Source organism: Thermobia domestica, chromosome 4 (assembly GCF_964235325.1).
Source record: "Thermobia domestica chromosome 4, izTheDome1.hap1.1, whole genome shotgun sequence".
NCBI lineage: Eukaryota > Metazoa > Arthropoda > Insecta > Zygentoma > Lepismatidae > Thermobia > Thermobia domestica.
In genome coordinates this window covers 11,744,796-11,770,933 of record NC_137457.1, presented here as the reverse complement: position 1 = coordinate 11,770,933, position 26,138 = coordinate 11,744,796, and the positions used below count along the sequence as shown (strand labels likewise).

The following is a 26,138-nucleotide window of genomic DNA, read 5'->3' as shown; positions in this document are numbered from 1 at the left end:
AACTGCTCAATTTCATAATCACTATGGAAATGTCACTCTTCATCAAAATCACTTAGGGATTCAAACAAGTGGAGTTGATTTGAAATTAGATCCAAGCTATAAGTAGGTGGCGATTCATTGCCGTCTTCCACTTTTCTGTGTCGGTGAAATTTGAAAGCTGTTTCGGACATAGGAAGAACTTAGTATTTGGAAAATGAAATCTTTAAGTTTAAGTTAAGTTCAACGATTATGTCGGCTTGAGTTAAAAGATGGTAATCATGAAAAATGGAAACAAATGGTAGAATGAAGAAATTGAGTAGAAAGGGGAGAACCGGTGGAAACTCACGGACAAGGTGTTTGTCCACCACGAAGATCACTTGGCTCGAGCTGGGATTGTACCAAGAACTCCATGCACTAGAGATGAATGCTCAACCAATCAGTCACCAAACACAATTCTTTTTGGAATAGCAAATGTAAATGGATTTTTGTGTTGACTGTTTTACCCAAACATTTGGTATTCACATGCTATACGACAATTGCTGACAACACATCACGCGCTCTTCCATATACTGATTGTTGAGCATGTGCACAGTCTTGAATAAAGGTTTTTGCACTGGCGCGCAAAATAATTACCAGTTGCCAGTCATTGCTGCCAATTAAACTCAATTCTAACTAACAATATTTTTTTGCTTTACGATTACCCTACGTAATACTTTTCTTTTACTAGTAAGCAAATCATGGACTATTAGCAAAAACTTTGATCAAAGATAATTAGGTATGTGTCATTTTGTATAACTTTAATTTATCTGACATTATGACCAATTTTTTAAAAGCTATGATTTAAGTTTCACCTGTCCATTATTAGTAAGTCCTTCGTAAAAGTTCTTATCTATTGTGAGCCCTCAGAAACCGTTGAAGAATATTAGTCAAGAAAACAAGACAAGTAGAACTAGTACGCTAGGGAAGACACTATTTACACTTGATGTTACTTTAAAAAATAGTTTATTATATTCATTTGGAAACTATACGTGGCAAGTAGTACAGAGGTAGAAAACCCCAAAGGCACTAAAATAAGTGATATTTACAGTGAATACTACTTCAAAATATCATGTAAAATGACATTGAGTTAACGTAAACCTTATATTATGAGTAAGTATTGTTCTGTGGAGTATATTATACAGTAATGATGCTTTCATTTATCATGACATTTATTCTTTATTACATGACTTAACGAGCATCAATAAGATGGGTACTAAAATAACTTAATTCGATTTTACAACTACACTATAAATTACCATATTTTATATGCATAGTTTTCAAATAACATTTCCATATATTCAATTTCCATCTTAACATTTTCTAAATGTTCTAATACTATTGTCAACATTTTTCAAATTAGCTTTCAATATAGACAAAGGATTGTGTGTTATTTTCTACGTTTATAAAGTCTACTTGAGTATACTTTTCAAATATTCTAACTAACACACACGTCATTCTCTAAATAATAACACGATTTTCTTTAAAAAATAGTTCTTGTTATTCGTTAAAAATATTTTAATATTCATTCATAAACTTATTTTTAAAACTTTTGCTACAATTACAGCTAGTCATTAAATTATTATCCATTTTTTTACTATTGCAAGTCGTAAGGCGGCAAAGTAATAGAACATTTATTAAATAGTAAAATACAGAATGTTGTCTAAAAGAGTAAGTAGGTGACAACTTTGGCTGCAGTTACACTAGATCTGCATTCATATAAAACTTATATAATGTTAGAAGCAGTAGCATTTTACTAGTGAATATGTTATTAAGATTACGCCGTGAGATTTACTCCTCACGATAACACTTTAACAAAATTGGTTTTCAACATTATGTGGTTTGCAATAGGTCGTTAGAGCCAGGAGCGTTATTTCAGACTTCGCTTGAGAGGGGCAAAAGCACCACAGACATAAGTCTTTCCGGTTTTGTACTAGTATATTAGTAGACAATCGATTAAAGTATATAAATTCCTCAAACTCTTGGGGGAGGGACATTGCCCCCTCCTGCCCTCCTTGAATGACCACCCTGGTTAAAGCCATTAGTTTAGTTGACTTTTAAATAGAATCAATTCATTAACCCTTTTAGGATTTTTGGTAAATTTTGTTACGATGGCATAGTAACGTCTTTGACAGCTTATTTAAGTTCTACAATAGGTATTTAAGCCGGATATTTTTATTAGTCAAGTAGAGGATAGATAAAAGAACACTTCAGATACATTTTGGAACTGGATGGTCAAATTGACGACGCTAAGTGAGGGCGGAGAGGCGTGTCATTTTTATTTTCTCTTGAGGCAAATTTAAAAAATTTTTCACACCTTCAGTTTCCAAAATATCAGATTTAAATTTTGCATACGGATTGTAATAATTTGGTAGTTGCCAACATTCTTTTAAAGATTCCTACGTAAAACCGCGGCCGACCTCGAGGAACTGAAGTGTTCCGACACGGCGTTTTTTTTTTTAGAAAAAATCCGGCTTTTGCCACTTTTCGGTTCAAGTGTTTGATACGTACATATAAGTGGTATTATTGGAAAAGACTTGTAATACTAAAGAAAATGAAGTTTGAACCATGTCTCTAGCCTAAAGAGTAATGACGCAGTTATATATATATATATATATATATATATATATATATATATATATATATATATATATATATATATATATATATATATATATATTTGTGTGTGTGTGTGTGTGTCTCTGTGCATATATATCTAGGGCTTACATTCAGACTTTCAACAATTGTTTCCGCCCTTTGTTTACAAGAAACAAGATTGAAATTTAGCACACCTATTATAAACGTAACAATGTATTTCCAAAGAAAAAATCAGGTCCCTACATCAACCTAGGTCAGGGTCAGAGACGCAAAATATTTTGGCGGCATTTAAAAAAAAACCTTCCGGCATATTGACGGATTTTCCACTTCAGCTATATGATACTTACATGTAAGTAGCATCACTAGAAAGGACTTACTACACTATGAAAAATGGCGTTTAAGCCGTGACTCTAGGTCAAACAGTAGCGACACAGTACATTTCTGAAATATATATATATATATATATATATATATATATATATATATATATATGAAAAATGGATAACCTTCATATTTTCAAAAATTTCTTCCGACATCGTTTTCAAGATAGAAGAGTGAAATTTTGTACACGTATTATGTACACAAAAAATATTTTTTATAAAAAAAACTCAGATTCCTACCTGAACCAGACGCGGGCAAGGGGGCACAAAATTTGGAATTTTTTCTTTTGAAAAGTATCCCAGTTTTTTCAGGTTTTGACCTCTCTGGTGTACAATATAGACAAGCAAGTGATATGTTGGACACGTACATAGTATTTACAATTTGTGAAAATTTAAAAATATTTCGACTATGTCCACCAAAATTAAAAAAAAATAAGTTTGATCATGTATGATAAAATTATTTGGTAAGGGATGGGAAGGGGTTAAAATTTCATTAAGTTAGTTTATATCAAATGTAAGATTTTGGGTCAATAAAGACCCAATTTACCTCAAGGGGCGATATTACTACAGGGCCTTTATTTATTATTTACTATTTATTTTTATTTCAGTTTATGACACTATATTTTCAAACAGCGAAGATTTTTCGTATTGATTAGAGTATGTGTCACATAAAATGTATTACGAAGAAATTATTAAAGTATGTTTAAACGAATTGTGGCTAATTGTAGCCTTCGACTTGTTTTACCATTTAGGAGAGAGATGGTTACATGCAAGATATTACATAATCGAAAATCTTTAAAAAATGGTATTATTTTGAACAGTCACTAAGTGCACCGAATCACTGAAAGGGAACTGTTAATTAACAGTGATAAAAATCAGAACTATTTTAAAAATCAACGATTGGATTCAGAATATTTATGTTTTGATGATCTTCATGAGAAGGGTAAAGGGAAAAAAGGCATGTCACAAAACTGCATTTTCGAGAAAACTGCGATTTAATATTTAAAACTGCGTAAGAAGAATAGGGTTACTTACATCTCTTGCCCCCTTTACATGGACATTTTTATATTTACGTATGCATCGCATATACAGTCAAATAGTACCAACAGTCACCAAAAAATAGGACAAAGCACCCGAAAAAGCACATGCATGGCCATTCATTGTCTTTTCCCCTTACCCTTCAAAAATATTGTAACAATAATACAAATAACAAAACAGATAAATATTAACACACAATTGATTTGAAAATTAGCTTTGCTAATAATTCATAAGTGGAATTACGACGTCGTAAAAACTCTCAAGTTTAATTTCGACCCTTGCCTTATAAATTGCTGACTTCAATTTTACAACAAACCTAAATAAATCGACAAAGCCTTATTTGAATCATTAATTAGTAGAGGGATCAAAGGTTGAAAAAAGGTTTGTTATCACTTTCTATTTATTGGTATTAGTACTATCTAGGGAAGGATGAGGTGTATTTGAATTACAATATATAATAGATGCAAATAGAAGGTGGCATAGGGAGAATATAATAAATAATATGAGTCATTTTAGGGGAGATATTTGTGGAATAGAAAAATACTATTGAGTAGTAATTTAAGCTTGACATGCTTACGTTATAATTTAACTAATTTTTCCATTGGGAGTAATTTTTACTTTACTATCTTTTGGTTTAAGAGACCATTGCTTACTTTCAGCCACCCAATGAAAATTCTTGTATTATTTTTATTATTCAGTTAATAAATACTGAATGAGGGCAGGCTTCAACAACAATTGGCATAAAACTGTGATTTGCACCACAAATTTCTGAACATTGGCCGAAGAATAAGCCTGTACGTGTAATATTAGCTGCTAATTGATTTAAACGTCCTGGAGTAGCATCTGCTTTAATACCAAAGGCGGGTATACCCCATGAGTGAAGAACATCGGCAGCGGTAATTAAGATACGAATGTCAATATTAATAGGTAATACAAGGGCAATAAAGGGCTCTCATACCAAATCTGTACACACAAATTGCCTACATTTAATTCCTTTGATATCGTTGCATTTACTTTCTCAACATCAACTCCTCCTTTCTTGTTTTCTCATACATATATGTCCCCACTTTCTTTACTTCAAGCGATGATCCAGGAATGGAGATACATCTGTGGAAAGATGTAGGGAAATTCCTACAAACCAAATTGATTCTTAGAAAAGATGAATAAATAACTACCACTATGATCCAAACACTAGGCATAGCGCATTCATACCTTTCACTTATATCATAGTCATCCACGTCTCCTTTCCCAAGAGCAGATTAACAGTAAAAAAAAAAAAAAAAAAAAAAAAAAAAAAAAAAAAATCTACTAGCAAAACACAATCTTTCACTTTCATTGTACAACTGTATCCATAACTGAGTTGTTTGTAACATTTGACTTCATATTCTAAGCCGGAGTTTATCAAGGGTCAAGTTTCACTAAAGAGCATCCACATTTTTTACATGTCTCGGTATCTTTGTGTTGTGTACCAGTCATTCGTATAATATGAAAAGTGAAACAGAAGTGAATAATACAAACATGTTAAAAGAAATCCGAAAAAGGTGTTTGCAAATAAAACACTAAAAACTAAATGGTATTTATTTAGTGCATCAGTGTTTGTTTAAAATATCCGAATAATAACAATTTCGCCAAAATGCATATAGTCGCTCCTGAGTTCTATTGCTTGTGGTTGAGTTGGACCATTTATAGGTTTCATACTACATGGCCTCAATACTCACTAATAGTGTTAGGCACAAATAGACCAAGTAATCAAACTCGTTAGAATGAGTTTTAAGTCCGTAACAATCTATTGACACTAACTATTTCTAGTGAGCTCTTTTGGCTATTCAGTTAGCTTACGCTTGTTTGTCACGCGAGATCCGGGTTCGATTCTTGGTGACAGTTCTTGTGGTTCGTATCTTATTTTAGCTTGTAGGAGTACGTTGCACATATCCTGGTCGTTGCGAGGTTCGCAAAACTCTCATCGATCAACATCCAAATCAATTAAATCAAGCATCAAAATCTTAGTATAAAGTAAAGCGAATTACCTGGTATAGACTACTACATACTAATAAAATCTTATGTAGCTGAAAAAGGCTATTTAACAAGCAAACAAGAAAAAAACTGTATTGCTTTGTTAGTTAAACGGTAAACTTCATCGCCTGTGGGACGGGAATTATGAATTTTATCAATTGGAGAATACATAGTGTTATAATTCTTCATTAAAGAAGTAGTCAAAGATACAATGTTAATTGATCACTTTAATACACGCAAAATTTCTCATGTTCTATTTGTAATAGGAGTAGTAGTTGCAGAATATTTTTGGTACCGAATTTGTTTTTTGGTACCACACTAAAAAGCAATTTATTTATTACTTTATACTATATTATTTCATTACAATGAGTGATCGGCATTTGCTCAGTAGGGTCTTCTCTCCATTTTATATAAACTAATCTGTTGAAACTGAAAGTTGAACAGTAAACCGAGATATAAACATATTCAAAATTGATGCACTTCCTGTAAAGAATTATTTCAGTCTGATATTTAGAATCTTAAAAACGTAAAACAAAACTTCTATCCGGTAACAAGTCTGGTGAAGCTCTAAACTCTAAACGTATCATCTAATCACATCTGTTGTCGAAATGAGGAAGAAGACAGGATTAGCAACGAGAAAAAATGGATAATTTCACAAAAGAAAAAGAAGAAAACAACAGCAACAAAAAATTCGGTTTAGCACTAATAATTTAGATATTTGTGTTACAAATTGATCTTAAGATTTGACTGCAAAGATCACAGTTGGACAAAACTATGTTTCAGGCTCATTCCAATTAGGAAATGATTCAAAACTGGAGTATATTATGATATCGCCCCCACTTTTATCGCTTTTTGATAGTACTAGATTAAAAATTTAAATAATGTGTCAAATTTGAGAGTTAATATTATCGCAATTTTTAAATGATGGCTATTCTTACTGTTCATTTTTCACTTTTGTCTGAAGCAGAAATATAGGTAAAATGGTTCATATCTAAATGGAATTTAAAGTATCTAGGAGCACTGATTTGGACTTTGTGTTAGCAATGTACTGTACAGTTTTTCGTGAAGATATATTTACCAAAAAGAACTAAAATTTAGTATAGAATGCCTAGCGGCGACACTATGGAGCTATCAGTTAACTTGAAGTTTAATCAAAAATGTGAATTCTTAGATATCTTAATCAACACGACCTTTCATGGAAACACGTGCAAGGTATATACAAAAGAGAGGGTTGTAGATAAATCCAAGATAACACTCATTAATATCATATACTTGTGCTTCACAAAGCAAAATATAAATCTCTGCAAAATACGGATTTAATCGTACAAATAGTATTTATTCTCAGTTTTCACTCAACTAAACTTAGGACTTAGGTTTGTCCACATTAAGTTCATCCTACAATAGTCAATAAAAAGTTCGAATCCAATTAATAATTACTGTTAGGCCAGCTTAAGAATTAATTTAGAAAATTGAGAATATCAGAGTCAGAGTATGAAACGATCAACAGAATTATAAAAATTATTTAAATATATTTTATTATCACTCTGCTTTCATTTACCTTCTTCTGGCCCATGTGTTTCTTCGTCTTCTCTTTTCAAAGCCGAAGCACCTCCGAGAGTTTTAAGCGCCTCTTTTATTTCCTTTTCGTCGTCTCCCTTTGCTTCATCTAATGGAGAAACGTTTATCCTATTTAGGCTATTCAGTAACGAAAGTTAATGATAAACATATTTGTGTACCAGAATGTGAGAAAAATTTCCAATATTTTACAATTTCTTCTACAATATCTTTTACAATATCTTCCTTTTACAATATCTTCTACAGAAAAACATTCAAGCAGAATTAACTTTTTATATTTTGGAGCTACTTTCACTTTCTCCTCTCAGAAATTGAATTCTACGATCGTTGTTTTACTAAGCTACCAAATCCATCACTTACATTTGCATTTCTTTCTAAGAAAAACAACACACACATCTCTATAATAAACTCGAGGCATAACAGTGAATATGTTCAAGAACGACTATTAGTACGAAATAAACCCAATACCCTCTACTCGCGGAAACTGCAAATAAGGTTTTTATATATTTTTACTTGACTGCTTTCTATGTTGTTTGGGAACTTCTGCTTTTTCTTATAACAGTATAGCAAAATTACAAAAATCTCGAAATTTTACTGCTAATTTTGACCCTGTCTATTGTCCAATATTGCAGTAAAGATGATGTTATACTTTGCACTTGCAATGGCTTTCATCCACTTATAATTGATGCGTCCTTCTCATGTTCTACTGACTTTTTTCGATAGGTACATGATGTATAGGACGAATACTACATTTCATACGATAATACTACACTTCAAAAGCAGTACATTTGATGTAGAAAAGATTATCATGAGTACTCACAAATATTAATATTAATTAATCTTCATAGAATACTAGTTATGGATTCTTACGTATAGATTTTATCTTCTAATTAACCCAGTGAGTTAAAGAACAGTACAAGTCATAATAACTGTTCAGCAATATTTCAACAACCAATTTATATTGTGCTGTTCTACCTATGAAATTAATTTTTAGATTACGCAGTAACTTGAAAACTGTTATACCAAACCATAGGATTCCATTGTTTTGTAATTAAATATTTTTTTCGACGTTAAGTATAATTTCTTATTTTTAACGTGTGCTGTTCTTTCACTCATGTATTCAATCAAACTACTCAGTGAAGAAAACTGTCAATTTAATTATTGGTATATTTGGAATTTACAAAGGTATATACAGGGTGTTTAATAAGTAATGGTCATAAATTAAACCGTAGATAGTACATGCCAAAACTAACCAAAAAAGCTTAGTAAACATGTGTCCGCAAACGTTTCGTAACGGAGATAGGGGCTGTCGAAAGTGTGAGAAAATGAAGTTTAGAGACGAATATCTCAAAAAGTATAAATTGGACAGAGGGCGGTCCAATGAATGACTATCGAAGTCAGACCTGCGCTATGCAGAAATGCGTGGTTGATAACCCTGCAATGCGCGCGCAAGGGATTCCCTAAAGAAACGGAGGAATTCCAGGAAAATTGTCCAAAGAAAAGGGGCTCGAGATGAACATCAAGGGCGAGTCTATCCACCAGTAATTCATAACTAGTGGTACCAGGTCGAAAGCAAAAATATACAAAATGGCGGACAATGTTTATGTGCCATGTGTGATTGCATAACCAGCAGGAAATGAGACAGGCAATCGAAGTGTGGTGATATACGTTCTTAATGGCTGCAGGAAGACTTGCGACAACTAATGCATACGTAGAAGTGTGACAGTACTTAGGTAAATCAAACAGTATGCAATGCACTGATGAAGCATTATGTGCTAAGCAGTTAACGTAACGAATATCCGCAAACTGGATTGCAATGGGAAAAACATGACAACATTCAAATATGTGGGAGGCTAATCTGAAACAATCCGCATGTTGAACGCGTAAGTGTGTTAGAACAAGCAAAAAATGATGGACATGTCGAGTTTGTCGATATCAACAAACAGAAATCGTCATGTTGGTAATGTGAACAGTATTAATCATAAGGTAAACTGTAAATATCCAGGTGTGTAACCACAGAAGAGATGCATGAGAAATTAAATTACCTCTATCATTAAAGTAAATGTTGGAAGTGTCGTCCATTCATGCGAATGCATGCTCGTACCCGTCTTCGCAAACATCCATGTACTCGTGATAACATGTCGGCATCCTGTTGAATATGTTCGCAACATTGTTCCACCCTGATCGAAGGTCTTCTAATGTTGCAAAAGGAGTAGAATAAACGTGCGATTTCAGATGGCCCCAGAGAAAGATATCTAAAGGACTTAAGTCAGGGGAGCGCGGTGGCCAAGCAATAGGACCCCACGTCCTATCCACTTTCGTCCAGATCGGGCATGTAAATGATTTCTGAAACGGTTAAAGAAATGTGCTGGTGCTCCATCATGCATAAATCACAAAAATTGAAATGAAAATGAAATCTTTGAGCTTTACGTCCCACAGTTATGCCGGTTAGGCTAAAGGAGACGATGATTATGAGAAATGAATGAAATGGTGGAATGAAGAAAGTGGGAGGAAACGGGAGAACCCCGAGAAAACCCACGCACACGGTGTTTGTCCACCACAAAGTTTACTTTGCATAAATCACAGTCGCTGACACCTATCGAGAGGTATATCTTCGAGAAGAAGCGGCAAATCGTGTTGGAGAAATCGCAAGTATGAGATCCCAATTAATGCATTAGGAAGAAAGAATGGTCCTTCGAGCTGATCACCTAAGAGTCCTTCCCACACATTTAAGGAAAACCTACGCTGATGTCCTAAATCCACTATTGCAAGTGGATTCTCAGGGGCCCAGACATGAAAATTGTGAAAATTTGCAATGCCATCCCGGGTGAATTGTGTTTCATCAGTAAATAGGACGTCATCAATAAAAGGAGGATTGCCAGTAATTTGTTTGCGAAGCCACTGACAAAACTGCATTCACGCCGGAAAGTCTGTGGGGGTCAGAGGTTGGACACGTTGCAGATGGTATGGGTACAACTGCTGTTCATGGGGAATGTGCCATACGAGAACATTGGATACGCGTTCGGCACTTCCCACACGTCTTGTGCTCGTTCCTCGGTTTTCGTCCACTGCATGTAGCACGCGTTCTTCTAATTCAGGGGTAGTTACTGTCCTTGGCCTTCCCGGCCTGGAACAATGTGCAAAGCTCCCATGTTCTCGTAGCCACTGATGTATTCTGATGAATGTTCTTCGGTCTGGTTGTTGTATCGTAGGGAAAGTCTCGCGATATAACTTAGCGGCCTTAACGCATTCCCGTTTGCTTTGACGTACATAAAGTGCATGTCAGCATACTCAATATTACTGTACATTGTATCAATAGCAAGTTAAACAATAATTTAGCACCACACTAATAGCACTAATTAACACTGCACAATAGTATCCCCGTGGCTATGCAACACTACTGAAACTATTGCACTGTTCTCCGCAATATGGTGAAGTAAGTACATCGACAACACTGTAAAGGCACGAGCATTTGACACCTCTTCAACACACACAGAACTACTACATTCACTGTAGGCGAGACAGACAAGTGAATACAACGAACCTTTACCATCTGAATCATTCTCCCAAGCGACTACTCCGGTACGAGGAAAACATGTAGACCTGTAGCAGAACCCTTCAGGCAACATAATAAACAAACGTGGAAAGGCAAGAGTGTTTCCAATTCACGTCTGTAATCGAAACAATGTAGTGTTCTTCCATTCCATATTACCTGGCTTACCAGCTGATTGACTAGAAATGCGTGCACATTTTTTTCTTTACGTATACGTACAGAGGATGAACCAAATAATGAGCAGCCTACAGGCGCTCGATTGATTGAGTTATTGTGGCTTTAAATGAGCTTAGGAGCTTTGAAGGACGGGACCTACGATTTGGAAAATCTGGGATCAGAACCACTGCATTCAGTGGGCAATTCAGTGGATTTGAACCCGCAACATCATTCACTCAAGGTGAGCTCAACGTCTGTTGCAACACTGATTCAGTATTTCCAGCTGACTTGCATAATCTACCAGTGTTTCTTTCGGTCATTCCACTCATTTTCGCGCATCGTTTGTTTTACCTTGGTATTGGTACAGTAAAGGACTACACTGTGCATGCGCATTCATCTTAGGAATGTGCTCTGAAGTAGTTCGCAACATGAACCACCACCTTTCTCTCATTTTCTACTGGTTATGCAACCACACACCGCACGTAAACAATGTCCGCCATTTTGTATATTTCCGAGCTTTCGAGCTGGTACCACGACTTATGAAATACGGGTGGATAGACTCGCTCTCGATGTTCATCTCGAGCCCCTTTTCTTTGGACAATTTTCCTGGAATTCCTCCGTTTCTTTAGGGAATCCCTTGCGTGCGCATTGCAGGCTTATCAACCACGCATTTCTGACTTCGATAGTCATTCATTGGACCGCCCTCTGTCCGATTCATACTTTTTGAGATATTCGTCTCTAAACTCCATTTTCCCACACTTTCGACAGCCCCTATCTCCGTTACGAAGCGTTTGCGGACACATGTTTACTAAGACTTTTTGTTAGTTTAGGCGTGTACTATCTTCGGTTTAATTTATGACCATTACTAATTAAACACCCTGTATATATATAATTTTCAGCACGTAGTATTCTACTGACATTAACTACTCCTAGTGAGCTCCTTCGTGGCTCTATTCTTAGCTTATTAGTATTTGTCATGGGAGACCCGGATTCGATTCCAAATCGCAGCGCTTGTCTTTCGTACCACACGTTAGGTGATAGGAGTACTTCGCGTTTGCTAGAAGCACTAAACTCTCATCGACTAACATTTAAATAACTTAAGTCAAGTGTCGAAAATTAGTAAAAAAAAAATGAATTACATGCATGAAATATCGCTCAGTACTCAATTAAGTCTAAGGGGTTCTAATATAGACTACTACTTACAACTAATAAACTCTCACATAGCGGGAAAAAGGCTATTTAACAGGGACACACATTGAAAAGCAATAACGGTATTCAGATAGTTAAACGGTAAGCTTCATCACCTATGGGATGGGAATTATAGATTTGATCTCTGTTGGAATTCATCTTTTCAGATTCTTCATCAAACAAGAGGTCAAAGAGAACATCTTATTTTATCAGTGGATTACACACGAAATTTCTCACGTTCTCTTCGTGGTAGGAATATTAGTTGCTGTTACAATTCTGAATAAATCCTTTGGTTCCACACTAAAAAGAAATGTATTTAATACTTTATAGTGTATTGTTTCATTACAATTATTACTTGACATTTGCTCACTAGGATCTTCTCTCCGTTATGTGTAGACTTGGAGCTGAAGCTGGAAGTTGAACACCAAACTGATCAGTGAACATGTTCAAATTTGTTATAGCTCCCGCCAACAGTTACTCTAGGATAAACCAAAACAGGATTGTTAATTTACCCTAGAAAGCGCCAGCGCAGACACTTCGGATTACGGGTTAACTTCGTACTTAAAACAAACGCTGTCTTCCATAAAAAAAGCCACAACCAAGAGTGGTTTGTAGTTAAATCAAAGATTGAACTCATTAATATTACGTCCTTGATTTATTTAATTATACAAATATTATTTGTTTTCAGTTTTCAGTCAATTAAACTTAGAAGTTATGTTTGTTCAAATTTAGTTCATTCTACAACAGTTAATAAGGAGTTCGAATACAATTTATAATTACTGATAGGCCACCTTAAAAATTAATCTAAAGATTTGAGGAAAGATTTAGAACATCAAACGGTCAACCCAATTATAAAAACTATTTTATTATAGTTAATTCTCATTCATTTTCTTCTTACCTTTTCCTTGCCTATGTTTTTCTTCGATTTCTTCTTTTGAAGCGGAAGCACCTCCAGAAGCTGTAAGAGCCTCTGTTGTTGTTTCACCTTCATTTTCCTCTCTTGTATCTAATGGAGAAAATTTTATTTAATGTAGATTATTAAGAAACAAAAGTTTATAATAAACATGTTCTTTATCACACTCTGAGGAATATTTTACAATATCTTCTGTGGTATTGCATTCAATCTCATTTACTTTATTTGCTGTAGCTAACTTCACTCTCCCAGACAACGTTGTCATATTTAAAGTGGTTCCAGTACCACAGCTTAAAACGACGTGGTACTGCTGATCACTCTCGGATATTTTTACAATGCATCAGCTAAGCTTGGTTCGGTTCCAGTTGGAACGCATTCTTGGGCTTAGTTGTGATGGCCAGTAGGCATGTAGCTAAAAGTGTGTTATGGAAGAGGCACTTCAATTTGTTCCTCGACACACACAAACCAAGCTTAGCTGACGCATGGGTAGAAATAGCCGAGAGCGATCAGCAATGTCTGGCTGTTTTGGACCCTGACACAGGAACAATTTCCAATGCGACAACGGGGTTTTGCATATTCAGAAACTAACATGTCTGCACTTTCTTCTCCTAACCCACATTGACGGAGGGGCCCGTCGGTCACCGGAGATACGCGAACCAAAATGTAAACAATCTGACTTCTAGGGCAGTTCTGGTCATTTCTTGTGAGTATCCTGATAAACCTCTGGGGTTTAATAAATAGTGTGAGGCACAGAATTATGCACCAGAGACAGGAAATGAAGGTAGACCCAAAGATCTTCATCAGAAACCTCTCCAGTGGCGAACGATGTCCCTAGAAATGTTGTAGGGACCGTAGATCGGTTTTACGACTCCTGTGCGAACACACCTCACATTGTGACATCGAAATCAACGTATTTGTTACCTACAATTCCCGCTGGTTATTAATTTTTAATAACTCTACCATAATAATTAACTCTACTCAAAATAATTCTACCATGTCAACTAGATTGAACGAGAAGTTCAATTGGGATCCTATGGTACAATTTGTGCCATACGCGTTTTTCATGTTACATTGCGTTATTTCTCTTCTATTTGAGCTTTTTCGTCCGTTTTTTTTGTTTTTCAAGTCCAGAGGCATTGTAGAAGATATTACGTATGGTTTCAGACCTTCCTGCGTCCAGAAGGGGATGACGTCATAAGTCTAAAATTTATTTTTTCATTTACTAAGCCTATGTTCAATATTTTTTTTGGCGGGCTTATTTTTGCACGTAGAAGAATGAAATTTTGCACAAACATTAAGTCCACCGAGTAGTATTTACCAGATTTTTTCAGATCTCTGCATTAAAACAGGGGGGTCCAGAGGGAGAAAAATTAAAGAAGAGAATTTTAGAACAAAAAATTCCGTTTTTCACGATTTTCCCATCTTACATACATGATGGAGACACGTGAGTCATACCGTCTGAAAGGGAGTTCCATTCTGAAGAGAATGACGGTCGATTTATTATTCTAGGATAATTAGGGACGTCTCAGCGAAATTTTTCAAAATATACTTTTGTATAGGGTAATATGGTGCATTTTCTGAATTTTTTGGGCGGGCTTACTTTTGCACCTAGAAGATTGAAATTGTGCACAAACATTTAGTTCACCGAGTAGTATTTAACAGATTTTTTTAGATTTCTGCGTTAAAACAGGGGGTCCGGAGGGGCCAAAGTTTGAGAAAAGGGAACTTTAGACCAAAAGATCCCTTTTTTGGAAAATTTCCTGCCTTACATACATGATGGAGACATGTGAATGGTACCGCCTGAAAGGCAGTTCTATTCAGAAGAGATTATGGGCGATACGTGACCCTAGGGTAAATAGGGATGTCTCAGGAATGTTTTTCCCTGAGATCATAGTGTTTTGTGGTAATTTGGGGCACTGTGGAAATTCTTGATAAAATTTCTCCAGTCCTTAGTATGCAAGATAGAAACTTGAAATTTGACACACACATTCAGTATATCAAGTACTATTTCTCAGATTTTTTTAGATGGCTACGTTCACACAGGAGGGGTCCAGGGGGGCTTGGCTGAAAGTCTAAAAAATAGCCCAAAAAGCCGGGATCCGGAAAGGGTTAAATAACAAGATTTATTGCTAAATATTGGAAAGGGCAACCATATTCATACAGTGTATTAATTTGTTAAAACATTCAGAAAATAAACTCCCGTAGTGCAGTGGTTAGGATGGAATAAAAAATCTTAAATCGATACTTTAAATGCAAGCATATTATTCATGTTTTAATATGATATTCTTACTTAAAATAATTATATTTTACCTTCTTTCCCTAATATTAATAGTTGAGGAAGTTGAGAAAATTAGAAGTGGTAATAAAGGGTAGCGATCAGCAAAATAAAAAAAAGCCTTCCGATTTTCCCTCTTAACTGAATTATGGGAAGAAAATATTAAAGACTTCAATCTTTTCACTGTATTATTGTGATATTTCTATAGGATAGGATAACGTTTAGAAGAAAACATGTAAGTTTCCTTCTTAAATAGAGTGGATATCTTATTCGAATCCGATTGATTTTTTTCTGATATGAGAACAAAACGGAAATATATCGGTACAAGAACTAACTGAGATTACCTTTGTGTAGAGAAGCACAACATTCATTCTCCATCTATTTTGGGAAAGATGAATCAGATTCTCGCTGATTATAAGTCGCAAACACAGTTGCGAAAAAGAAGCCATTTTCTAGTCAATTACAGAAACTTCTAAGACTATTAAGTTACTATTTCAATCTAACATGTTGTGTTCAAGTGTTTTATGCAATGTTATATTGTTTTTCAAGGCTACATTTCCCAGGCTGAATGGAGGATGAATGGACGAAATAAACAGTTAACAACATACCAGATATCCACAGAAATAGCATATGATGCGTGGCTAGAAATCTAGTATCTAGAGAGAAATACGAAACAAATATGTAGAGTATAATTAAGAGTGATTACCGAGCCTGTCTCGTGGGATGCCTTTACGTTAAAGAACAACATTCGAGTTGATACTACATATTGGTACTCATGACAGTGTATCGAAGATAGCTACACTTCAAACCCTCATATGCGGCACGATATTGTTATTTATCATTAGTAGTAAGAAGAATAGAAAGAAATTCATTACATGGAGAAGGAGGAACTATACTTTTTCCATAAAATGAAATCTCAATTAATCAAAAGTATTTGTATTTTGTGATACATTGTAACGAGAAACAACCCTCATATTCCGACAGTAAGAGTGCTTTTGTTTTAATTTCTGAAATTAATTATTTAAGTTATGCATGGTGTCTGATTCATGAGTAGTGCTCTCAACGGGTCGGGTCGGGTCGGGTTGAAGACCGACCCGACCCGACCCGTGACCCGAATTGACGGACCCGACCCGAACAGCCTGACCCGACAACCCGACCCGAGTTGACCCGACCCGTAACCCGACCCAAGCTGACTCGATCCGAGTCGGGTCGGGTCGGGTCAACCCGATCCGTTTGAGAGCACTATGGTCACGACACTGGGTGAACGCCAAAATGCACTCCCATTGGGAATTAAACCCGGACCAGGTAGTAGTAGGGGTCCCCGTATGGCTCGCCGAGTCAGCAAAAATTTTTGTGACGTCATAGGTAAAAGGTCAATGACCTTGGCCCGGGGTCAATGACCTAGGGGTACCTAGGACCACCCCCTCTAAATTTTGGCAGGGGTACCTTGGTCCACCCCCTAAATTTTGGCAGGGGTACATAGGACCACCCCCCTTAAATTTTGGAAATTGCCAAATCTAAAAATTTGGTATGGTAGCCTAGGATTATAGTATGTACCTCTATCAGTATTGGGGGTCTATGTCGTTCCCTTTCATGGGTAAAAAATTGCCAAAAATTCAAATTTCGGGGGGTTTTGACCTAATTAATCCTCTTTGATGAGGTGTTATTACCCTATATGGTTATATGGACGTATACAGGAGTCCATTACCTTTCATAAGACATGGGTATATTAATGCATCCCTTGAAAAATTTGGGAGAGGTACCATGGCCCACCCCTTAAATTTTTGGAAATTGACCAATTTAAACATTGGGTATTATAGTACAGGACCCTAATATCGATTATGATAAATTTGGGTGGTCCACCTCATTTCCTTCTAGGGGTACAAAATTGCCAAAAATATAAACGTAAGCAATACGTTATACCACGTGTTTGGTTTTTGGCTCAATTTATCCCCTTTGATGAGGTGTTATTACCTTATATGGTTATATGGTCATGTATAGGGGTCCATTCCCTTTCATAAGACATGGGTATATTAATGCACCCCTTGAAAAATTTGGGAGGGGCACCATGGCCCACCCCTTAAATTTTGGAAATTGACCAATTTAAACATTGGGTATTATAGTACAGGACCCTAATATCTATTATGATAAATTTGGGTGGTCCACCTCATTTCCTTCTAGGGGTACAAAATTGCCAAAAATATAACGTAAGCAATACGTATACCACGTGTTTGGTTTTTGGCTCAATTTATCCTCTTTGATGAGGTGTGTTATTACCTTATATGGTTATATGGTCTTGTATAGGGGTCCATTCCCTTTCATAAGATATGGGTATATTTTGCACCCTTGAAAAATTTGGAGGGGCACCTTGGCCCACCCCTTAAATTTTGGAAATTGACCAATTTAAACATTTGGTATTATAGTACTGCACCCTAACATGTATTATGATAAATTTGGGTGGTCCACCTTGTTCCCTTCTAGGGTACAAATTTGCCAAAATTTTAGTACAACCACGTGTTTGGTATTTTGGCCCAATTTATTTCCTTGGATGAAGTCCTATTACCTTATATGGTTATGTATAGGGGTCTATTCCCTATCATAAGACATAGGTACATTTGTGCACCCCCGGGAGGGGTACCTTGGCCCATCCCTTAAATTTTGGAAATTGATCATTTTATATATTTGGTATTATAGTACTGGACTCTAACATGTATTATGATAAATTTGGGTGGTCCACCTCGTTTTCCTTCTAGGGGTACAAAATTGCCAAAATATAAACGTAAGCAATACGTTATACCGTGTGTTTGGTTTTTGGTCGATTTTATCCCCTTTGATGAGGTGTTATTATCCTATTTAGTTATATGGTCATGTATAGGGGTCCATTACCTTTCATAAGATATGGGTATATTTGTGCACTCCTTTAAAAATTTTGGAGGGGTACTTTGGCCCACCCCTTAAATTTTGGAAATTGCCCAATTTAAACATTTGGTATTATAGTACAAGACCCTAATATGTATTATGATAAATTTGGGTGGTCCACCTCGTTCCCTTTTAGGGGTACAAAATTGACAAAATATAAACGTAAGCATTACGTTGTACCATGTGTTTGGTTTTTGACCTAATTTATTCCTTTGGATGAGGTCCTATTACCTTATATGGTAATGTATAGGTGTTCATTCCCTATCATAAGACATAGGTACATTGATGCACCCCGGGAGGGGTTTCGGTATCATAGTACATGACTCAACATGTATCATGATAAATTTGGGTGGTCCACATCGTTCTCTTTTAGGGGTACAAAATTGCTAAAATATAAACATAAGCAATATGTTGTACCATGTGTTTGATTTTTGGCCCAATTTCTCCCCTTTGATGAGGTTTTATTACCTTATATGGTTATATGGTCATGTATATAGGTTCATTTCCTATCATAAGATATGGGTACATTGATGCATCCTTTAAAAATTTGGGAGGGGTATTTTGGCTCATCCACTCGCTTTTAGAAATTGTTTAATATAAGCATTTGGTATCATAGTACAGGTCTCCAATATGTACCACTATAAATTTGGATGGTCCACATCGTTCCCTTTTCATAGGTAAAGAACTACCAAAAATCAAATTTCGGAGGTTATTGACCCCTATTTAGCATGTTATATGGTTTATTACCTTTATATGTTTATGTTCCCTTTTAAATTTGGGAATTATCAAATAACAAAATTCGGTAAACGTTTTCTAGGACCCATTGTAGATGTTGATGTTCCTCTTATGGCCAAATATTCAAAATTTAAAGGTTATTGACCGGCTTTATTATTGAATAAGTACAGGATTTATTACTTTTTTCATAAGACACAGGTGTATTTGTGTACCAATCTTAAATTTTGGAAGGGGTACATTTCTTATTGTCATATCAATAATTGGTAATTGTTCTTAAAATTGGATAGTATCTCTTTCATTGGGTAAATCATTATGATCACGTGATCGGTTATTGACCTATGATGGGATTAGGAGTCCAGGACATTGGTACATTGAAACTTTGTAGGATAATTTGATAATGCGTCATTGGTTTTGATTATTCCCGCCAAATATAAACGTAAGCAAGACGTTGTACCACGTGATTGTCCTTGATGAGGTAGTGTACAGGGATTCATTTCATTTGTTGTGGTACTTCTTAAGTTTGAGTACACACACACTTCTAGAAAACAGTTGGTTCTACTCAGGTAAACAATTGACGGACATTATTGACCTTATTGAACATATAATGATATGATTAACTCTAAGACTTAGGCATATCAAGAGAAGTATTCTTTAAATTTGGGAATGGTGATAAACAGAATTTTAACAAAGATGCGAAATTTGAAACAATACATTGAACTTTAGTCACAGCTCATAGTCTAAGATCATTGGTGGTGATTGATTTGACGTTGAGCTTTAGAAATCTGATAGCTAACCTTATTGAATCTTATGACTCATAGACGAAAGGCAATACATGCTACAACAGTTTAAAATTTAATCATAAGGTGATGTAATCTGACACTAGCAAAGTTATTGTTAATGCAATTTGATTGGATGATCACTATCTTTCCTGCAATCTGATTGGTTGATCACTATCTTTCGTGCAATCTGATTGGTTGATGATTTTCAAATCTTTGCTGTATTCAGTTTTAAGTTTTGTTTAACATTTAAAAATCTTGGTTTCGTTCAACATTTTTCACTCACTGATAAATATGATCAAAACCGTTTATTTGTTAATCGAATAGTTAAAAACCGAATAAAGTTTGACGGTTAACCGTGAAACATAAAATTTTTAGTGTGAAATTTTTTTGTTTGAAACTTTTTGTTTGAAAATTCTTGCTTTCAAATTTTTGTTTGAATTGTTTTTGTTTCAAAATTTTGTTTGAAATTTTTTTGACAACTTTTGTTTCAAAAATTTTTTGTTTAAAAATTTTTCGTTTCAAAATTTTGTTTAAAATTTTTGTTTGAAATTTTTCGTTTCCAAATTTTTTCGTTTGAAATTTTTGTTTGAAAATTTTTGTTCGAAAATTTTGTTTAAAATTTTTTGTTTGAAATTTTTCGTTTCCAAATTTTTTGTTTGAAATTTTTTGTTTCAAAATTTTTTCGTTTGAAATTTTTTGTTTGAATTTTTTTCGTTTCAAAATTTTGTTTCAAAGATTTTTGTTCTAAATGTTTGTTTCAAAGTTTGGTTTGACATTTTTAAAAGTTTGTGCACTTATTAGTAAAGAACTGGAACTGTTTAGAACAAAAACCTCTGGCAACATTGTGGTGCAATAGTACACATCAGAACCTGGGGTTGTACTTGAAATGAAAAACACAATTCATTGAAATGGATCATTTTATTACACTCCACATACATCCATACCAGATAGTGGTTCTGGATATTGTCGATACAATGTATTTTGAACTTCTTGCACTAGTTTGTCTTTAGCATATAATTTTAATTCCAATTGAAGTCTTTTAAGGTCTATTGCGATATCAATTGGTGGAAACTCAATGTCCATTTGATCACAAATAAACTGTTTATCAATACAGTTATGCACCCACGAACGATGTTGACAACCATCACAATATCTAGATACATGTTGTACAATATGCATGACACATTTTTCAAAATAGTACTTTTTCAGGAATATACTAGTTTTGTTGCACACTTCCACTGCATGTTTCGCACACTGAAATACGCTGATAAATTTGTTCCATTCCGTTTGCGTTAGATACACCATGTTGCGAGGGACATGGAATGTACTCTTTTTACGTAACAGCACCATCTTCTCTTCGAGGACTGTACGCATCACCACTTCATGATTTGAGCCTAATGATTTGACTATGGTCACATTTAGCTCATCATGAAAATAATCGTTCATTTGGTCGATTCGTGCCATTCTTCGCAGGTCAGTTGTACACCAAATTGTTCTGCTTTGCCCAATCGAATCACAGGTTCAAATGTTCTAGCACTGATACCAATTATCACATGTTTTGTTTATTGGGTAATAGCTTGCGAAGATGAACTCTTTATCGTTAGAAGTACACATCTTTCCTCCTGAAAAGCACTTGCTCAAATGATTTCGTGGGATGACACTGTATTTACTGGTTTATAGTTATTGCTGACGTCATTGGTAAGGAATGTGCTGACGTTTGAATTCATGATTTCATCACAGTTGCTGACGTCATGCCGACCAACCAAATTCATACAGCTACGTCTAATGTGCTGACGTTTGAATTACAATTGCTGACGAATCTGGCTGTGTACTAAATTCAAATTGATGACTTCGACCCAAGAATCCTATGTAACATAAAGATACAGATCCAGTATTTAAGAAACGCAGCAGTTCTTCTTGTTTTGATGCTTCCATGGGTAAATATCTTGCTGGTAAAATTATATTTTTATCATTTTCAAGCTTCACTACGATTCTTAATCCAAACTTTGTAGGTATCATTTGGCTAGCTAAGATTCTATAAGGTACATTCTGTTGTAAATCAGTAATCTTGCTAAATGATTTCATCACATCACGCGTGTTTAGAAACCGCAGACAAGTAGCCATGATGATGTTATCATGTATACTAACTCGAACGATGATGCAAAACTGATGACGTTGCATTATCATGTTCTGACGTGTACTATTGCACCACAATGTTGCCAGAGGTTTTAGTTCTAAACAGTTCCGGTTCTTTACTAATGAGCGCACAAACTTTTAAAAATGTCAAACCAAAATTTTGAAACAAACATTTCAAACAAAAATTCAAACGAAAAAATTTCAAACCAAATTTCCTTCTAAGCAGTTCCGGTTCTTCACTAATGAGTGCACAAACTTAAAAATTTTAAACGAAAAAATTTGGAAACGAAAAATTCAAACATTTTAAAACGAAAAAAATTTCAAACAAATTTTTGAAACAAAAAATTTGGAAACGAAAAATTTCAAACAAAAATTTTTAACAAAATTTTGAAACGAAAAAAAATTCAAACAAAAAATTTCAAACGAAAAAATTTTGAAACAAAAAATTTCAAACAAAAAGTTTGGAAACGAAAAATTTCAAACAAAAAATTTTAAACAAAATTTTCGAACAAAAATTTTCAAACAAAAAATTTCAAACGAAAAAAATTGGAAACGAAAAATTTCAAACAAAAATTTTAAACAAAATTTTGAAACGAAAAATTTTTAAACAAAAAATTTTTGAAACAAAAGTTGTCAAAAAAAATTTCAAACAAAATTTTGAAACAAAAACAATTCAAACAAAAATTTGAAAGCAAGAATTTTCAAACAAAAAGTTTCAAACAAAAAAATTTCACACTAAAAATTTTATGTTTCACGGTTAACCGTCAAACTTTATCCGGTTTTTAACTATTCGATTAACAAATAAACGGTTTTGATCATATTTATCAGTGAGTGAAAAATGTTGAACGAAACCAAGATTTTTAAATGTTAAACAAAACTTAAAACTGAATACAGCAAAGATTTGAAAATCATCAACCAATCAGATTGCACGAAAGATAGTGATCAACCAATCAGATTGCAGGAAAGATAGTGATCATCCAATCAAATTGCATTAACAATAACTTTGCTAGTGTCAGATTACATCACCTTATGATTAAATTTTAAACTGTTGTAGCATGTATTGCCTTTCGTCTATGAGTCATAAGATTCAATACGGTTAGCTATCAGATTTCTAAAGCTCAAGATCAAATCAATCACCACCAATGATCTTAGACTATGAGCTGTGACTAAAGTTCAATGTATTGTTTCAAATTTCGCACCTTATGTTAAAATTCTGTTTATCACCATTCCCAAATTTAAAGAATACTTCTCTTGATATACCTAAGTCTTAGAGTTAATCATATCATTATATGTTCAATAAGGTCAATAATGTCCGTCAATTGTTTACCTGAGTAGAACCAACTGTTTTCTAGAAGTGTGTGTGTACTCAAACTTAAGAAGTACCACAACAAATGAAATGAATCCCTGTACACTACCTCATCAAGGACAATCACGTGGTACAACGTCTTGCTTACGTTTATATTTGGCGGGAATAATCAAAACCAATGACGCATTATCAAATTATCCTACAAAGTTTCAATGTACCAATGTCCTGGACTCCTAATCCCATCATAGGTCAATAACCGATCACGTGATCATAATGATTTACCCAATGAAAGAGATACTATCCAATTTTAAGAACAATTACCAATTATTGATATGACAATAAGAAATGTACCCCTTCCAAAATTTAAGATTGGTACACAAATACACCTGTGTCTTATGAAAAAAGTAATAAATCCTGTACTTATTCAATAATAAAGCCGGTCAATAACCTTTAAATTTTGAATATTTGGCCATAAGAGGAACATCAACATCTACAATGGGTCCTAGAAAACGTTTACCGAATTTTGTTATTTGATAATTCCCAAATTTAAAAGGGAACATAAACATATAAAGGTAATAAACCATATAACATGCTAAATAGGGGTCAATAACCTCCGAAATTTGATTTTTGGTAGTTCTTTACCTATGAAAAGGGAACGATGTGGACCATCCAAATTTATAGTGGTACATATTGGAGACCTGTACTATGATACCAAATGCTTATATTAAACAATTTCTAAAAGCGAGTGGATGAGCCAAAATACCCCTCCCAAATTTTTAAAGGATGCATCAATGTACCCATATCTTATGATAGGAAATGAACCTATATACATGACCATATAACCATATAAGGTAATAAAACCTCATCAAAGGGGAGAAATTGGGCCAAAAATCAAACACATGGTACAACATATTGCTTATGTTTATATTTTAGCAATTTTGTACCCCTAAAAGAGAACGATGTGGACCACCCAAATTTATCATGATACATGTTGAGTCATGTACTATGATACCGAACCCTTTCCCGGGGGTGCATCAATGTACCTATGTCTTTTGATAGGGAATGAACACCTATACATTACCATATAAGGTAATAGGACCTCATCCAAAGGAATAAATTAGGTCAAAAACCAAACACGTGGTACAACGTAATGCTTACGTTTATATTTTGTCAATTTTGTACCCCTAAAAGGGAACGAGGTGGACCACCCAAATTTATCATAATACATATTAGGGTCTTGTACTATAATACCAAATGTTTAAATTGGGCAATTTCCAAAATTTAAGGGGTGGGCCAAAGTACCCCTCCCAAATTTTTTAAAGGAGTGCACAAATATACCCATATCTTATGAAAGGTAATGGACCCCTATACATGACCATATAACTAAATAGGATAATAACACCTCATCAAAGGGGATAAAATCGACCAAAAACCAAACACACGGTATAACGTATTGCTTACGTTTATATTTTGGCAATTTTGTACCCCTAGAAGGAAAACGAGGTGGACCACCCAAATTTATCATAATACATGTTAGAGTCCAGTACTATAATACCAAATATATAAAATGATCAATTTCCAAAATTTAAGGGGTGGACCAAGGTACCCCTCCCGGGGTGTACAAATGTACCTATGTCTTATGATAGGGAATAGACCCCTATACATAACCATATAAGGTAATAGGACTTCATCCAAGGAAATAAATTGGGTCAAAATACCAAACACATGGTACAACGTATTGCTTACGTTTATATTTTGGCAAATTTGTACCCCTAGAAGGGAACAAGGTGGACCACCCAAATTTATCATAATACATATTAGGGTCCTATACTATTATACCAAATGTTTAAGTTGGGCAATTTCCAAAATTAAAGGGTGGGTCAAGGTACCCCTCCCAAATTTTTAAAAGGGTGCACCAATATACCAATGTCTTATGAAAGGTAATAGACTCTTGTATACGCTCATATAAACATATATGGTAATAGGACCTAATCTAAGGGGATAAATTAGGTCAAAACCAAACACGTAGTACTATGTATTGCTTACGTTTATATTTTGGCAATTTGGTACCCCTAAAAGGGAACGAGGTGAACCATCCAAATTTATCATAATACATATTAGGGTCCTATACTATAATACCAAATATTTAAATTGGGCAATTTCCAAAATTTAAGGGGTGGGCCAAGGTACCCCTCCCAAAATTTTCAATGAGTGCATTAATATACTCATGTCTTATGAAAGGTAATGGACCCCTGTATACGCCCATATAACTATATAGGGTAATAACACCTCATCCAAGGGGATAAATTAGGTCAAAAACCTCCGAAATTTGAATTTTTGGCAATTTTTTACCCATGAAAGGGAACGACATAGACACCCAATACTGATAGAGGTACATACTATAGTCCTACGCTACCATACCAAATTTTTAGATTTGGCAATTTCCAAAATTTAAGGGGTGTGGTCCTAGGTACCCCTGCCAAAATTTAGGGGGTGGGCCATGGTACCCCTGCCAAAATTTAGAGGGGGTGGTCCTAGGTACCCCTAGGTCATTGTCCC

At 34.8% G+C, this 26,138-nt stretch overlaps 1 protein-coding gene and 1 long non-coding RNA gene across 4 annotated transcripts in view; one reads left to right on the top strand and one right to left on the bottom strand.

Moving 5' to 3' along the window:
• LOC145683719 (uncharacterized) overlaps positions 1 to 26,138 on the top strand; it is a 101,870-nt gene that overhangs the window by 19,262 nt on the left and 56,470 nt on the right. The window lies entirely within an intron of this gene.
• Positions 1 to 26,138, bottom strand: part of LOC145683579 (uncharacterized) — a 65,849-nt gene that overhangs the window by 3,710 nt on the left and 36,001 nt on the right. The window contains exons 5-6 of the mRNA XM_081754925.1: positions 13,415 to 13,522; positions 7,603 to 7,710 (exon numbers count right to left, since the gene is read on the bottom strand). Of these exons, the coding sequence (XP_081611051.1) occupies positions 7,603 to 7,710; positions 13,415 to 13,522 (216 nt within the window). The remainder of the gene's footprint in view (positions 1 to 7,602; positions 7,711 to 13,414; positions 13,523 to 26,138) is intronic.